The sequence below is a fragment of the Propithecus coquereli genome, unplaced genomic scaffold, assembly GCF_000956105.1.
Source record: "Propithecus coquereli isolate 6110/MARCELLA unplaced genomic scaffold, Pcoq_1.0 Scaffold126, whole genome shotgun sequence".
Classification (NCBI taxonomy): domain Eukaryota; kingdom Metazoa; phylum Chordata; class Mammalia; order Primates; family Indriidae; genus Propithecus; species Propithecus coquereli.
In genome coordinates this window covers 305,600-321,309 of record NW_012136747.1, presented here as the reverse complement: position 1 = coordinate 321,309, position 15,710 = coordinate 305,600, and the positions used below count along the sequence as shown (strand labels likewise).

At 57.4% G+C, this 15,710-nt stretch overlaps 1 protein-coding gene across 1 annotated transcript in view; it reads right to left on the bottom strand.

The window, feature by feature from the left end:
* Positions 1 to 15,710, bottom strand: part of SCUBE1 (signal peptide, CUB domain, EGF-like 1) — a 124,506-nt gene that overhangs the window by 1,888 nt on the left and 106,908 nt on the right. Inside the window, exons 11-21 of the mRNA XM_012638017.1 lie at positions 10,926 to 11,045; positions 10,477 to 10,581; positions 9,319 to 9,435; positions 8,717 to 8,854; positions 7,294 to 7,497; positions 6,285 to 6,446; positions 4,626 to 4,793; positions 3,507 to 3,668; positions 2,647 to 2,844; positions 1,490 to 1,642; positions 1,019 to 1,098 (exon numbers count right to left, since the gene is read on the bottom strand). Of these exons, the coding sequence (XP_012493471.1) occupies positions 1,019 to 1,098; positions 1,490 to 1,642; positions 2,647 to 2,844; positions 3,507 to 3,668; positions 4,626 to 4,793; positions 6,285 to 6,446; positions 7,294 to 7,497; positions 8,717 to 8,854; positions 9,319 to 9,435; positions 10,477 to 10,581; positions 10,926 to 11,045 (1,607 nt within the window). The remainder of the gene's footprint in view (positions 1 to 1,018; positions 1,099 to 1,489; positions 1,643 to 2,646; positions 2,845 to 3,506; positions 3,669 to 4,625; positions 4,794 to 6,284; positions 6,447 to 7,293; positions 7,498 to 8,716; positions 8,855 to 9,318; positions 9,436 to 10,476; positions 10,582 to 10,925; positions 11,046 to 15,710) is intronic.

Genomic DNA, 15,710 nt, shown 5'->3' with positions numbered 1-15,710 from the left:
CACCACACACCCACTCACCACACACCACACACTCACCACACACCACCCTCACGCACTCATGCGGTGCCGCATCCGCCCTTGAGAAACAGACGCTCCCTGCGGAGATGGCAGGGAGCAGGAAGCCGCGGCAGGGAGCCGAGGGAGCAGCCGGGGCAGGGAGGCTGCGCACGCTGCCCAGAGGGCGGGACGCCTGGGCTGAGGAGGGAAGGATGGGCGGACATTCGCTGAGGACAGAGGTGGGGAAGAATGTTCCAGAGGAGCTCCTGGCGAGCAAGAGTGTGGTGAGGATGAAGACCGGGAGCTGCCGCTGAGGCAGGGCAGGGGCGCGTCCCAGCCCAGGAGAGGCGCCTGGCTGCAAGACTGGCGACTCCGGTCTGTGCCGTGACGCGCAGGCGGCCTGAGCGGGACGGGAGGAGCCCGGGGTGCGGCGGGGCAGACCGAGCGAATCTTGCCCAGCTCTGTGACAGTCCCTTCCCTCAGACTGCGTGACAGCCGGAGCAGGGCGAGCCAGGCCCACGTGGCCCCGCACGCGGCACCACCCCGGGCTGCCAGGCTGAGGCTGAGGACCAGGTCCCTGCCTCTGGCCAGTGCCCGCTGCGTGACAGTTCCAGCCTCCCCTCTGTGACAGGTGGCTGTGCTTCTTAAGGCCATAATGAGAAAGAGGAGGAAGCCTCGTCCCAATGGTAGGGGTGGCTCCAAGGGACAATGGCGTTGGGTGGCTCCCACTGATTTTAAGATACCACCCTGTCGATGAGGAAAGTGATGCTGACAACTAGCAAGGAACCTGCCCGAGGCCACGTCGCCAGGTCTTGGTCCCCACGTCCCCACCAGGCGGCTTGTCTCAGGCCTCCTGGTCTGGAGGGACAGTCCTCGCTCCCAGAACCCCTGTGACCCCCGGGGCTCCTTCTCTCCCATCACGACCCTCCGTCCCTCCCTCCCCCAGGCGGCCAGGGACAGGGCTGGGGTGGGCCGGCCCAGCGGCAGGGTCACCGGGTTCCCTCGCGACAGACCCACTCACTTTCAAGATCTCCTGGTGGTTCTCCGAGGCGTACAGCCGCCCGTCGCGCACGATGTCCTCTATCAGCTGCTGGTAGTCCTCTGCGCGGCCGGAGGAGGAGGACGGTGAGGCCCCGCCGCCCTCCCGCCTCCCGCCTCGCCTCCCCGCCCGCCGCCGCCTCCCGGATGCAGCTCTGCCTCTGCGCCCTGGCACCTGGGGCTCCCCGCGCCTGCACTGTGCTCCCTGGGGTTCAGCTGCCTAGGAGACCCCTATTTAACCTCAAAACCCTGCTCGGGCGGGGCCTCCCGCTGACGCCTGCGCACCCGGGCCGCCCCCGCCTGCGTGCCCCGCTCCTCGGAGCGCCCTGTTTCTGGGTCTGTCCCCCGCCAGGTCGCAGCTCCTTGCGGGAGGGGATGTGCGACCCATCTCTGTGTCCCGGGGCCCAGCCTGGGCTGGCACACAGCGGAGCGTGACGAGATGGCTGTGCCTTACCATCGTAGGTGACGTAGGGCACTTGGAACCCTTTGCCACTGTTGCCTTCGTTGGATTTGAACTGGATCCAGAGCTTCCGGGAGCGGGAGGTGAAGGCGATGGGCCTCTCGTAGGTCTGGCAGGTCTCGTAGGTGGTGACAGACGTGGGCGAGGCTGCAGGGGCGCCATCGCTGAGTTGCCACAGATGGCAGCTCCTCACGGACCCCGCCCTCCTGCTACAGGCCACATGCTCCACCCAGTCAGCCACCCGGCCCCTGTGAGGAACTGTAGTCCCCCCATCACAAAGGCTCTCCAGTCTTTGTGCTTGCTCCCTCTGTCTCAAATGCCCTTCCCTACCCTCAACCCTGGTTTGTACTCGTCCTTCTGAGACCCATTTCCATGCCCCCTCCTCCAGGAAGCCTCCCTGACTGCTCCCTCCCCACCCTACCATGTTCCTGCTCTGCCTGGTGAATCCCGTATCGCAGCCCCCCTCCAGCTCTGTCTCCCTCCAGCTCACTGCTCCTCTGCGACAGGGCTCATGCCTGCAGCCAGTGCACGGCCAGGGCTGGAGCGGAAGCTCAGGGAGGGTGTGGCAGATGACGGGCATGGACTGTGGGGCTGAAGCCTCAGACTTGGGAAGTCCCCTGTCCCTGGGAGCGAATGGTGAGCCTCCTGGGCCTGGGATGCCCGCCTCTCGCTGCTCCCGGGGAGCCTCCCTGAGGTGTCCCCGAGGCGGGAGAGGCTGGCCCCCGTTGGGCTCAGCTGTGGGTGGACCGTGAACGGGAGGGTGCTGGGGGCCACTGGAGCTGGTGACAGGAAGGGTTGGGGAAGTGGACCCAGACTGGGCCCAGACCTGCGGTGGGACCCTGGGCAGGTCCCTTGCCCTTTCACAGCAGGGATGAGCGACTGGCTTGTGGCCAGAGTTGAGACCAGACCAGACCAGGTCCTGACTCATGCTCAGGGCATACCCTAAGCTTTCTAGACCTTTCCACAGAGCTCTGTAAAGCCCACTCTTATAGTCAGACCCAAGTGGGTTTCACACGTGCCTGACAGGTGAACTCTGCCTGTCCTCTCTGAGTCCCAGGGGCAGAGACCCCTGCCTGGCGGAGCTGTGCCCGGATGGTGAGGGGTGTGGGCACTCGGCTGAGGCTGCCTCTGGTCCCCCGCCCCACACGTACCACTCTTCCTCATGACCAGGACATCGCCGCACTCATCCTCGATGGGCAGGAAGATCTCGGGGACCACTATGAGGATCCTGCGCTTGGGTGGGGGCGCAATGTGCCACACGCACTCGGCATTGGCTGGGTAGTCGCCGGGGTAGTTGGGGGACTCGATGTAGCCTGTGTAGTCACCAAGCTCACCACCGCAGTGCTGGTCTGGCGGCGCAATGGCCCGAGGGCATGATCAGGCTCAGCTGGAAGGGTGCCCTGGCCGCCCGGGGCCCCAGTAGCCTGGGAGCCCCAGGGCAGGGCTGGCGTGTGCTCCTGTGCCCTCCTTGGCCCAGCCTCCACCCAGCCCCCCTATGCCAGCCAGGCCCTGAGCCGATCTCCCTGGGGGACCCTGCCTGGGCTGCCCCTGAGCGGGAGAGCAGGCCCCTTACTCATGCCTAGTGGCTCTCTGAGGCCCTGCCCAAGTGGCTCCTTCTTGCTGGGCTGCCTTATCTGACACAGGCCCACCCTATTTCTCTGTGGCTGGGTCTTGTCAGCCTGTCCCCTCCCCAGCAGGTCCAATCAGTACCCCTGCAGGCTGTCAGCTCCCCCAGCAGACCCAGAAACTAGAGCAGGGCTGGCCCGGGCAGAGGCTCACGCTGTCTGGGGAGTGAGGGGAATGATGAACGATGGGCACTGTGCCGCTGCGTAGAGCAGGGCTAAGCTCGGGTGCCCCTCCATGCCACCGGGTCCAGATGGATGTCGGGTGCCAGGGAGCAGGTGCAATGGAGCAAGGAGTCAACAGTCTCCTCGCAGCCATGGTGTGTGACCCGGTCTCACCCTGCCCCACAACCCGCCCAGCCCCTCCCACGCGGAAGAGCAGCACCTACTTTTGCAGTGTGTGACGTTGGTGGAGCCATCGAAGTCAGTGCTGGTGTTGCCTGGACAGGTGATGCAGTGGTTCTGGCCAAACTCAGGCTGGTAGGTGCCGACAGGGCAGCGGATGCACCGGTGGGTGGAGGTGTTGTAGTGGTGGCCAGGGGAGCAGTGCACTGCGGGGAGGGGACACACACGGGGTGAGGGATGCTGGTGGGAAGGGCAGGGCAGGGCAGGGGTTACTCTCCCCAGGGCCTCCCATGCCCTCCAGGTCCGTCTCAGCACGGAGTTCAAGGTGCTCCCCACCACCCCATGGCCTCCCACCATGCGAGGTCCACCACAGGTGGGGGAAGGTGGCCAGCGAGCATGGCCTCCTGGAAGCCAGGAAGAACACTTGGAGGGGGCACATGGCAGACACAGGCCGGGAACTGATGCTTGCTCCAGTAATGCAAGGACCACACGGGTCACCTTGATGGGGGCAGTGGGGGTGACAGTGTGACCAGAGGAGTTCAGGAGAGGAAGTGGGGCCAGGAGGCCAGACAGTCTTTCTATAAGGTCAGTGGGGCGGGGCCGGAGTGGGTGGAGGCTGGAAGGTGGGCATTTCTTTGTTTAGAATGGGAGAATTCGGAGCAGTTAGTACATTCAGGGGAGCCCCTGGGGACGCAGCAGCCCACTCGATGGGACCGCAGGCCAGGCTGCCCCGCCTCTGCTGGCAGCACAGACAGATTGACAGCTGCTGAGAGGCAGGTGTGGGGGTAAGCAGTGTCATCCGCTGACAGTGGGGGCTGCGGTTTGGTGGGTGAGGAGGGGGCCACCGAGGCGAGTCTGTCCTGATCTTGACCTTGGCCCTGCCCTCCTACACCTTCCTCACCTTCCCAACCTTCCAGACACTCTGCTCAAGGTCTCTTGTTCCCAGAGGCCTTCCCCAGTGTCCCCTCAGTGCTTCTAGGCACTCGGCAAGCTGGTGACTGTAACTGCAGCCTTGTCCCAGTGCTGTCCCAGCCCTCGCCTGTGTCCACTGCCTGACGGCTCCAGGCTCCCCCTCTGACCACAGAGGAGGTGGGAGGAGCTCAGGGAGAATGCATCTGGGCAGCCCAGCCCCACCCTCGGTGGGCGGGGGGAGGCATCCTCACCTTTGGCCTCACAGTCCTGGAAGGAGGCCGTGCCCTCGTGCTTGGTGAGCAGCCCGCCTCCGCAGGGGAAGCAGCTGGTGCGCCCGGGCTCGGGCTGGTACGTGCCCACAGGGCAGGCCTGGCAGGGCTTGAAGCCATCGGCTGAGAAGGAGCCTGGAGAGCACTGGCCTGGAAGTCAGAGGTCATGACTCAGGCTGGCGGGAGGGGGCACCGCAGTCGCTGAGGCTGTGGGTGGCCTCAGACCCTGCTCTTGGCCCTTGCCTGCCCCTGGAAAAGGCACCGAGGCAGCAGAGACCTGAGATGGGGAGAACACAGCGGCCTGGATGGCAGGAGGCTGGGCCCTCAGTCCAGATGCTGTCAACAGTTTGCCAAGCCTGGCCTTACTGCTCCCACCAGCAAGAGGGGCTGGGGGTCAAAGAACAAGCAGCCTTGCACTGAGCTGGGAAGTGGGCACCCCACGGGCGGGGGGCAGTCATTTATTTCAGAGGTGCTCTCCCCACGGGGCAGGAGGAACTGGCCTGTGCAGCTCCTAACCGATGCTGCCTTGTCTATCAGCAATGCCTGGCAAGAGCAGAGGAAAGAGGGTCTGCGAGGGTCTTTGAGGTACCCAAGGGCACCCCCAGGACAAAGGGAGGAGACCACAGGAAAGCCGATTTCAGCTCAACATAAAGAACATTCTAGCATTCTAGCAGAAAGTCAGGATGTAGAGGGTATTCTGGCATCGAGTAAGGGGTGGGTTTAGTGTCCTCTCAGCCCAGACCCTGGAATTCTCAGCCTCTGACCAAACAGTGATTCCCTCGCCCTGTGCTCTAACAGTCGCCAGTCCCCCTGGGGGCGGAGACCACACTGCAGAAGCAGGCAGTGGGCCAGAGAGCAGCCGGCAGCCGGCACACCCTGGGTGGGGCGCTGGTCTCTTCTGTCCCTGGGAGAAGGCTGGCGGTTTCCGCTATCCTGAGGACCACTCAGCCACCATCGCAGGCGCCGCACTTCTCAGGGTGCTGAGTCTCTCCCCACATATTCTCTGGGGTGGGCCCCACAGTGGCCCTGGAAGGGAGGCCCATGGGGAGACTATGAGCCCATTTCACAGATGGGGTTAAGTCAGGGGGGCAGTCACTGGAAAAACTCTTTGCAAACCCAGTTGTGCTTGGTAAATTGAAAAAGGGCTTTCTAAACCATTTGTAAGGCAAATTACAAAATTCTTTGTGTAGAGCAAAGTTCTTGCTCCAGTATACAGTACACTGTGTAAAGCGTTTTGATCATGGAGTAGTTCATAAAACGTAATATATATATTTGGGTCAACCATAAAGCACTTATGCACCTTGTTATAAACCCTAAGTGGACCTGTAAGTGTCTGAGTATTGTGAAGTCCTTTCCAAATGGCATAATGCAATTTGAAAAGCACGCTGAGTGCAGTGAGTGCGCGGTAACTGCCGTGTACGCCGAGCCATGCCGCCGCTTTGGGATCTGTAATTCGCTTTGTTAAGTGGCGACTGCACGGAAATTGCGACAGGGTTTGGAAATGGCAAAGAGCTTTACTAAATATCATGCTCTGTGGCCATACCAGGCCTTTGCTCTGGGAGCCTCAGCCTAGATAGGAGGGGCCCTATCTGCCCCCTCCCTCCCCCGCCACCTCTCTTTCCGGGGTGGACCCACACTCGCCTCCACATTCAGATACGTTGTGGGCACCGGCCAGACCAAGCCCGTCGCTGCTGGGGCACGGAGTGCAACTGAGCTGGCCTTCCACATCCTGGTAGGTCCCTGGCACACACGGCACACACTGGCTGAGCTCGCCACTGAAGTAGGTGCCAGGCCCGCAGGCCCCTGCAGAGGCAAAGCGGAGAAACTGCTGGAGGTGGAGGTGGCGAGTGGTGGCTGGGTGGTCATCTCCTGTGTGCTCAAGCCCAGGCTCTCCCCTGCCATATATGGCACAGCCTGTGTTCCCTGGGGCCCGGAGGACACAGAGGAGCCCCAGAGCCATCCCAGAAGAGCCTGGGGCAGGATCCAGGCCTGTGAGGACCCTGGAGCCTGACCTCCTCTGGCTGCTCCCCCTGCGTCCTCTCCTACATGCCTGTGCTCGCTCTCTGCTCTACATCCTGCCCTCCAGCCCGCGCTTCTTGGCCTGTCCTCCTGGATGTCTCCACCTGGATGTCCCACAGTCATTTTGTCCCAAACCAAGCTCCCGTTCCCTTCCCTTCCCTTTGCACGTGGAGGAGCTGGCACCTGGGGCCGTGGGGCCGTGCAGAGGGGTTGGCTGGGCCGAGGGCGAGGCTGCAGGGGCAATAATGAAGAGACACGGTGGCCGAAGAGAGTGGGGTGGCTACACTGAGCAAAACAGAAACTGACAAGTAAACAAGGAAACTGGGGCATCAGTAAACGGGGGAGAAAGGGCGCAGGTTTCTCACTGCTGGGGAAGAGCCTCACAAACACCGAGAAGGGGAAGTTACAAAGAACCCTGGGGTGTTGCATTGGAGGTATCGGGATGAACTCATGGTTTCATAACACGCACACGCACACCCCTGCAGCAACGACAGGGATGCGCGTGTGTGCATGTGTACACACACCCATATTCCCCTATGCGCCCACTGCTGCCTACCCAGGCTGCACGTGCAAAGAAGGACAGAGAAAGTTTGTCAAGTCAACATCTGAGTGGCCATGGGCAAGGACTCACCACACTTGCTGTCCTGTAGCACCTGGCCTGTGCTGCATGTCCCCGGCCCCTCCAGGGCCTTGGCTGGCCGCTGGGCTACCTCATACTCAGTGCCTGAGACCTGGACGTAGAACTGCTGCCGGCCGATGGACTTCCGCAGGGTCTTGATGGCAGCCTGCAAGCTCTGCTCCGCCCGCTTCCGCATGCAGTCTGCTTCGCAGGCGTCTGCAGGGACCGGGGAAAGAGAACAAGAGTGACCCGCAGCCTTACCAGCAGCTGCCTTCTTTGCTGAGGGCGCCCCTATGCCAGGCCCGGCACTGTGCTAGGCCTCTGCTTGGACCACCTCAGTGCATCCTCACAGCAGCCCCGGGGCAAGGTGCCACCGTCATGCCCATCTGACAGGTGAAGAGACTGAGGCTCTGAGAAGCGTGACCTGCCCAAGGCCACGAAGTAGATCTGAGTGCACACCATGCCTCTGCCGTGGCAACATGTCACACATACCTCACTGGGTGGGGGCTTCTTTCTGTCACTCAAACACCCTTGAGGATTGCCACTGTCCCCAGGATAGTATCCAGCTCTCTGGCCTTGAATCCAAGCCCTTTGAGGTCCAGCCTGTGCCTGCCTTGCCAGCCTCAATCGCTAACACTCCCATGCTTGCATGAACTCCACTGTCTAGCCACCTGCCCTCCTCTCGTCCTGGACACATCCTACTCTCTCTGACCTCCGTGCCTTTGCCTAGTCTATTCCCTCTGCCTGAATGCCACTCCTTGACACCTCTTCCACCCAGTGAACTTTGATTTCAAGCTCCCACTCAGATGGCACTACTTCTGGGAAGGATTTTTGAGACCCTCCCATGGTGAGAGACCTCAGCTCTAGGCTCTATTTGTTCTCATGCACCCACCACCCAGAGTCTCACCCGGCACTGGGTATTCTGTGTGTATGTGTGTCTGTCTGTGGTGCGGAGTGTTGCCTGGGCAGAGACTTTTCCTTCCATGGTGCCCAGGCCCAGGGCCAGGCGCACCCCACGCGCACCTGCAGACACATCTTAACTCCTCCGTCACAACTCAGTACTCACTGACAGCCAGGAGGAAAGCAGTGGGATGAAGCAAGCTGGGTGACAGCTCCCTTCTGCAACCTGGGAGAGACGGTCCTTGGCTTGACCATTCTGGGGAGCTGCACACATTTGCCCTTCCAGGCACCAGCAAGGGGATGGGGAGAGAGGCCATGCGGCTCTCTGCAGTCCCTGGAGCCCTTCATCTCATTGCCCCAGCTGCCTCTTCCACCACAGGCTACAGGCTAGTCCCCTCTGCTCACGGGCTGGCCTTTCCTCCAGAAGCTGTGGCGGGGCGGGGAGCCCAGCTTCGTGTCCAGCAGACCCCGCCAGCGCCCAGTCTGCTGTCTTCCTTTAGGTCCGCAGCAGCCCACGAGAGAAGCCCTCACCTACCTGAGGCCTCCTCCATCTTCGTCTCAACCTCAAATTCTGCCGTGATATGGGACACCTCTTTGGAAGGGGACTTGCGGCCACGGCGCTTCTTCTTAGACGAGTCACACTTGAGGGTCACGAAAGTCACGTGGCAGTTGTCTAGACAATGAAGGGACCATGGTGGCCTGGGGCAGGGAGCAGGATCTTACCTAGCCCTGCACACAGACTGCTGTCAGCAAGGGTCCCTCCATGCCTAATAGTCCTTGGTGCAGATGGGGAAACTGAGGCTGGAGAAGGCCAGGGCTGGCTCAGGGTCTCATGAGGGTTTGGTGGCTGACCCAGGTCTCACACCGAGCCCTTCTGAGTCCAGCACACCACTGCACGCGGAGGCACCTCCTGCGTATTTGTTAATGAGCAGTGTACCCAGCTCAGGGCTTGCTGAGGGTCTGGCCAGGGGAGACTCAGGCTAAGCCTGCTGTGTGCTCAGAGTTCAGGCAGGTTTGAGAACGAATCTTCATGGAATCAGAGCGGGATACTTTCCTCCTGGGCCCTGGGCCCCAGCTCCAGGCCTGGGGGTTCCCCCCACCCCCTAGTATGGGGTAGCACCAGGGTGGCCCACTCACCCAGCAGCGGCTGCCTTGGGGTCTCCTTTGCTCGCTCCTGGCTATGGGGCCAGAGGTGACATTTGGCATCTCTGATCTTGAAGCGGGCCTTCTGCTTGATGGTAGTGGCAGGGGCATCTGGGGAAAGCCAAAATCCCCCAGGTGGTGGCCTCTCCTGTGGGCAAGGAGGTGGTGGGGGACGGGGAGTGCCAGGGGACAAATCCACCTGGAGCTGGAGTGGGGCTTGGTTTGACTCACTCTTCCCTGACAGCCCTCCTAGGGTAGGAGAAGCTTCCCTGCCCCTTTCTCTCCCTGCAAGGCCTGGTAAAGATGTGTGTGTGTGTGTGTGTGTGTGTGTGTGTGTGTGTGTGTGTTGGGGGTGGTGGTGTCAGGCCTAAGCTCAGGGGCCGTCCAGCCAGAGGTATTCTTGTCCCCATCACCAAACCATTAGTGTGCCTCATGCTTTTAGGAAGGAGGGCAGAGAAGAGAGCAGGGAGCAAGGAAGGGAAGGGGTGTGAAATCTTAGACACCCAGAACTGCTGATTCCTTCAAAGGGCAAGTCACGGCCCCTCGGACTAAAAAATCCTACAATCGCAGATGCTTAGAATCATATCATGTACGTGGTAAATATACACAAACGCACCTATCTTATGGAATCCAACATTCTGAATAAGAAGAGCTTCTGAAGACCTGCCCCCCGCGCCCACCACCCCCAAGCTGGTGGGAAGGCTGGCTGTGCTGTGCCCACGGCCCTGCTGCTGTTCCCAAAGGGCTGGGAGCGGGCTGTGGCTGGGCACTTCTTGGGCACACTTCGAGGGTAGCTTTCTGACTCAAGAGCTTTCAGAACCTCACTGCCACAGCAGATGCAACTCACTCCACTGAAACAGGGTCTCAGATCTGTGGACTTGCATTTTAGAGTCACTGAAATGCCCTTATACTGTGACCTCAGAGCCAGAAGGGCTCTGCCACGGCCCACGGCCCTGAGCTGGGATGCAGCCTGCAGCCTGCTGGCTTCCAGGTCCTGGCCTGGCCCACCTCCACTATCTCAGGCCACGCTGGGCAGGGCCCAGACCAGGAAGCTCTTGCCTGGGCTGTGCCTCTCCCTCCCCCTTCATGGTGCTGGATGCAAAGTCAAGGGGTCACCCAGCTGTGTGCAGTGTGGACAGGCCAAAGGGCTACCTGAGCAGCCGGGCCCGGGGCCAGAGCTGGTGCCGTTGCGCTTCTGTAGCGTCCTGCCCTGGAGGCCTGGAACACCGCAGCTCAGGACGTAGCTGCTTTCCGAGTCTGCAGAGAGGCCGGTGGGTGAGATGGGGCTGGGTGCACCTCCCTCCCGGGCCCTAGGATTCTGGGGCCTCAGAGGGGTTGCTGAATGAGATGGTCAGGACTGACCCCTATGCCAATTTGCTTCTGCCACAAGACTACAGGTAAGTGGTTGGCAGGAATGAGCCACTGCCTCTGCTGAGAAGGACAGTGAGGTCCGCAGAGAACCGGCAGCTGCCCTGGATCACTTATGCTGAGGGCCCCTCTTTAGGTCGGGCTCTTTCCTGGAGAACAGGAGGGAGCGGGGCTGGACCTCAGGGAAGAAGCCCCCACAACAGCATCCCATCCCAGGGACCGCCTGGGCTTACCTGGCATGAAGAGTGTGTGGCCCGGGCAGGAAAGGAAGCAGCTCTCCACACCGCCCACCTTGCTGCAGGACAGCTGGGCCTGGGGCGAGGACTTGGCCCGAGAAAGGCACTTGCCCGTTTCTGAGAAGAAGGAAGACACAAGAGCGAGCCTGAGAGAGGCCAGGGTGGAGGCTTCCTGGAGCTGGCAGGGCCCCTGAGCATGGACCAACAGGGACACCCGCCATGCCTCCTCCCATGCTAGACTGTCTTGGCGAGAAGGGGCTTGCAGATGGCAGGGTCCAGATCCACTTGGCCATGTAGGGATGCTGGGCCCAGAGAGCTTGCTTAGTCCCTCTTCCCCTTCAGACACTAGCTGTCTGGGAGGAGATTCACGCCCCATCCCCAGACCAGGAGCTCCCTGAGGGCAGGCCAAGGTCTCCAGGGCAGGTATCCATTCCTGTCTGGGGAAGGGAATGGCTGTAACTGGACACGAGCTTCTTGGCAGTGACCTGACCTTTAAGCATGGGATGGGCCACCAAGAACCATGTCTCTGGGGCAGCCCCCCAACGCACCCATTAGGTGTCTGAAGATGTCCCAAACAGCTCTCAGAATTTCTCCTAGGAAAAGATGGGCAGTTCTATAGCCTTGGTAAATATCAGAATGGATTTTACAGATGCCTAATCAGTCAGTGACAATTGGCTTAAGCGACACACCTCTGAAGGCCAGCTCCTTAGTGATAGCCTCATGCTCTGAGTCAGTCCGCAGTGTGGAGTCACTCCAGTGACCAGACGTCTAGGCTCAGTTGCTTCCCTTCTGTGACCAACGCAGGCCGTGCTTTTAAGACTCTCACCAACCTAATCCTGGCACCACCTAAAATAAACTTTCCCCTGTGAGGGACAAGCAGTTTGCTCGCTCAATGAACATGCCTGACAAGCACAGCTCTCCCTTCCTCAGGCAATCAACTCAGCCTTTTGGTTTAAGAATCTGAGTGGCAATCTCATCCTTGGGGATGGGGGTTGTTTTAGAAAACCCTGGTTTCCCAGTGTTTTGTGGAAGCCAGGGACCCACAGACATTCGTCCACCCTGCAGACTGGTCTCTCGGAGAGTGCAGCTCAGCAGAGACCCGAAGCTTACCTGCTGTGCTGAGGAATGAGCTGGAAGGAATGAGCCTGAAGGAAGTGGCCGGCAGGAATGAGCCACTGCTAACAACTTGCGCTAACAACTCTGTTACCAAATGGAGCTCCGAGTGGGTAATGAGACCTCTGGGTTGGAGGCGCACCATCAACCCATGCAGTCTGCTGTGGGCTTCGCCTTTGCCCTTGTTTGACTATTGCGTAAAGTTGTATCTCATCAGTTAGGTTGTGCTCTGACTGGTCTTCTGTCCGCTGGGTGGATAAGGGGATGCTCCTTGGGGAGAAGATGGACACAGGCTCTGCACGCTTCCAACTCAGCCCAAGGTGGCCCTAGGACCAGTGGTCAGAGGTCTATTTGACTAGGGCCCAATTTGTGTGGATGACTAGGCAGACCTTTATAAAATCTTCAAGAGGGCCCTCCTGTTCTGCCAACACATGAAAGGAGGTCACTTTGTTTTCTAGATTCTTGAGTAATGACTGTCAGGTCATTGATAGCATGGCCCTTGCTAGCCTCTGTTGGGTTGGGGGAACCTGGGACGCCATTCTAAGCACGCACTTTTGGCTGACTGTAGTGATTAACACGGGTTTGTTATACCAAGGCTGCAACTGACTCACAGGAGTCCTGCATGCTTAGCAATTTGGACTATAATCCTAACTTGTGCTTATCTTGGAGCCCAGGAGTGCAAGACCAGCCTGAGTGATATAGCAAGACCCCATCCGCACTCAAAAAAATCTATATATGATTCAATAGGAGACTTTAAACATAGACTTGAAAATTTCAAACAATATTTTTGAGGGGAGCCAACCAAAATAAAGGGAGTCCTATCCTTTCTTGTGGTAAATGGGCTCATACCTGGAATAGAGGACTTAGTTGGACAAATAAATTGGAATGGGAAATTGCCAATTTAGGTGATCTTCAACGTGTGGCTGCACATTTTCAAGGAGTCTTAGAAAATAAATAATCTAGAGACAAACAAAAACTTCATGACCCTCTGGATAAAGCATCTGGCCCCCAGTTAAACACAAAACCCAAAGTCCTCTGTTCCCCAAAATGTAATAACAGTGTACGGGTCAGATCACCTGCAGACAAAGCCAGCAAAGGAGCCACTGGGAGAACCCTCATTCACATTGGTTAAGAAGAGAAGGACAACAAGCCACCAATCCTAGTTTTCTCTAAATTCACAAAGGGACCATCAATACATACAGACAGACAAAAACACAGCTTTCTTGTTCATGTGGGGCCAGTCACAGAAAGGCAAAACATCGCACCCCCGAACGTTCTCGCCAGGTAGGCAGAGGATGCGAAGCCCTGACTGCTTCTTCCCCGGGCCATTTCCCAGGGTCGTGTTTGCAGCCAGCAATTTTGAGGGAGCAGGTGACACCTCCCGCAAAGAGCAGGCCGGCTTCCACTCACTATACAAGTGGTGAGTTTCCCACTCTCGGCTTGGGTTGCGTGGCCTGTGCGGCATGTGCCTGGACCCCTCTGAGTCACCCCTGCGGGACTCGGGGCAAGGCAGCAAGGGAGCCAAAGCGAACATGATGCTCACGCCGCTTGCTGTGCTCTGGAGTAATAACGTCCTTTGTCTCTGGCCCAGGAGGCTCATGGCTTCTGCCAGCACCCCTGAACCAGCTGCAGGCCAGCTTACCTGGCTGGCAGGTAGGTAACCTGAGACCCAGAGGTCACCATATACACCAGTAATTCCGCTACCACAGAACATCGGTCCCTCAGAGTAAAGTTCAAGGTTGTCTGAAAAGCAAGAGGGAAGGCAAATGGGCAGTAAGGGGGAAAAAAAAGAACTAAGTACTTGAAGCTTAAAGTAAGAGAATGCGAAAGCAGGTAGTAAAAGGTAAACTTGGGAGTGTACAGGAAGTTGCAGGAGGCTTGAGGGGATGGGAACTGGATTTGTTTTGGTTCACTAAAACCACTCAAGGAGTGAGGCTCTAACAGTTCTCAGTTCTTTCCCAAGTTCCAACCAGAGAACACCCTTCCTTTCTCTGGGACAAAGGCCCTCCGTGCGTGGTGGGGAGGGACCTATTCGGCAACTGGGACAGCCAGACAAAGTACACTTAAGAGGGTTATTTCTGGAAGTCCCAGAAAATCCTCTTGCACATGATTCTAATTCTATATGGTTGACAGGAGCCTTAATATGCCTACATCACATACAAGTCAAAATCAGAATCCCTGTGGCAAGAGTATCCACAACATCCGCAGGACAGGGACAGCCCAGTGGGGAGTCCACACTGAGTCTGCCCAGACCGCCACCAACTTTTTTCTTGTAAGAACATGCCAAGGCTAGGCCATGCCCTCGGGTACAAACTCAACACATGCGAGCATCAGCAGCCCACGCATCTCCTTGACCCAGCAGCAAGGCGAGTTCCCCTGCCTCAGCAATTGTGGCCCTGCCGAAATTAGTCAAAGCATCTTCAGATCTTGCCCTGTACCTTTAAGTCTTGGGTACCACTTGCAGTGTGATCCCATTTTGAACTGAAAACACCTGATATTCTTTTCTGCTTATCAATTAACCAGTTATGGTATCTGGTGACTTTCTCCTCATATTCACACTGAGCGACTCTCCCACCCGCTCCTGGGTAAGAGAGGAACTTAACTTTGTGTTTCTGTGCTTCAAAAGTTTTCATGTCCAGAACAGATCTTTTGGACAATCCATAACATATCCCAAGGTGGTATTAATCATTGATGGCACTTATCTTAAAAATGAATAAATCCTAAAATTCATATGGAAATTCAAGGAAAGTTCAAGAATAGTCAAATTAATGTCTTGTGCAGCAACTTGGATGGAACTGGAGACCATTATCCTAAGTGAAGTATCTCAGGAATGGGAAACCAAACACCTCATGTACTCTCTAATAATTGGGAGCTAATCGATGGGCACACCTGGGCACAAAGAGATGTAAAGGTCACTGGAAATCAAGAAGGGAGAGGGCGGAGAAGGGGAAGGGGAAAAAGTTACCTATTGGGTCTAATGAACACTACTGGGGTGATGGGCACACTAAAAGCCCTGAATTAAGCATTATAAAAGGTATCCATGTAACAAAAAAACCCACTTGTACCCCTTTAATATTTTGAAATTAAAAAAAAAGAATAGTCGAATCAATCTTGAACATGAAATACAAAGTTGGAGGACTCACACTGCCTGAATTAAAAACTCACTCTAATGCTACAGTGAGCAAGACAGTGGGGTGCTGCCATAGGACAAGGAGGTCAACGGAATAGAACTGAGAGTTCAGACGGAAACCCACTGGCCAGTTGATTTCAACAAGGATGCCAAGACAATTCAATGTGGGAAAATAACCATCTTTTCCACGAATGAAGCTGTGACAGCCGGATGGCCACGTGCAGAGGAATGAAGTTGGACTCCAATCTTGGGCCATGTAAAAATTATCTCAAAATGGATCAAAGACCTAAGTGTAAAAGCTGAAATTATAAAACTCTTAGAAGAAGACACAGGTGCAAATCTTTGGGTCCTTGGATTAGGCAATGGTTTTTTTAGAGATGATACCAAAAACACAACCAACCAAGGGAAAAAACCAGATAAACTGGATTTCATGAAAATCATAATCTTTTCTGAGTCAAAGGACACCATAAAAAAAGTTAAAAGACAATATACACAATGGAGAAAGTCTGTGCAAGTCATTTATCGAATAAGGGACTAGT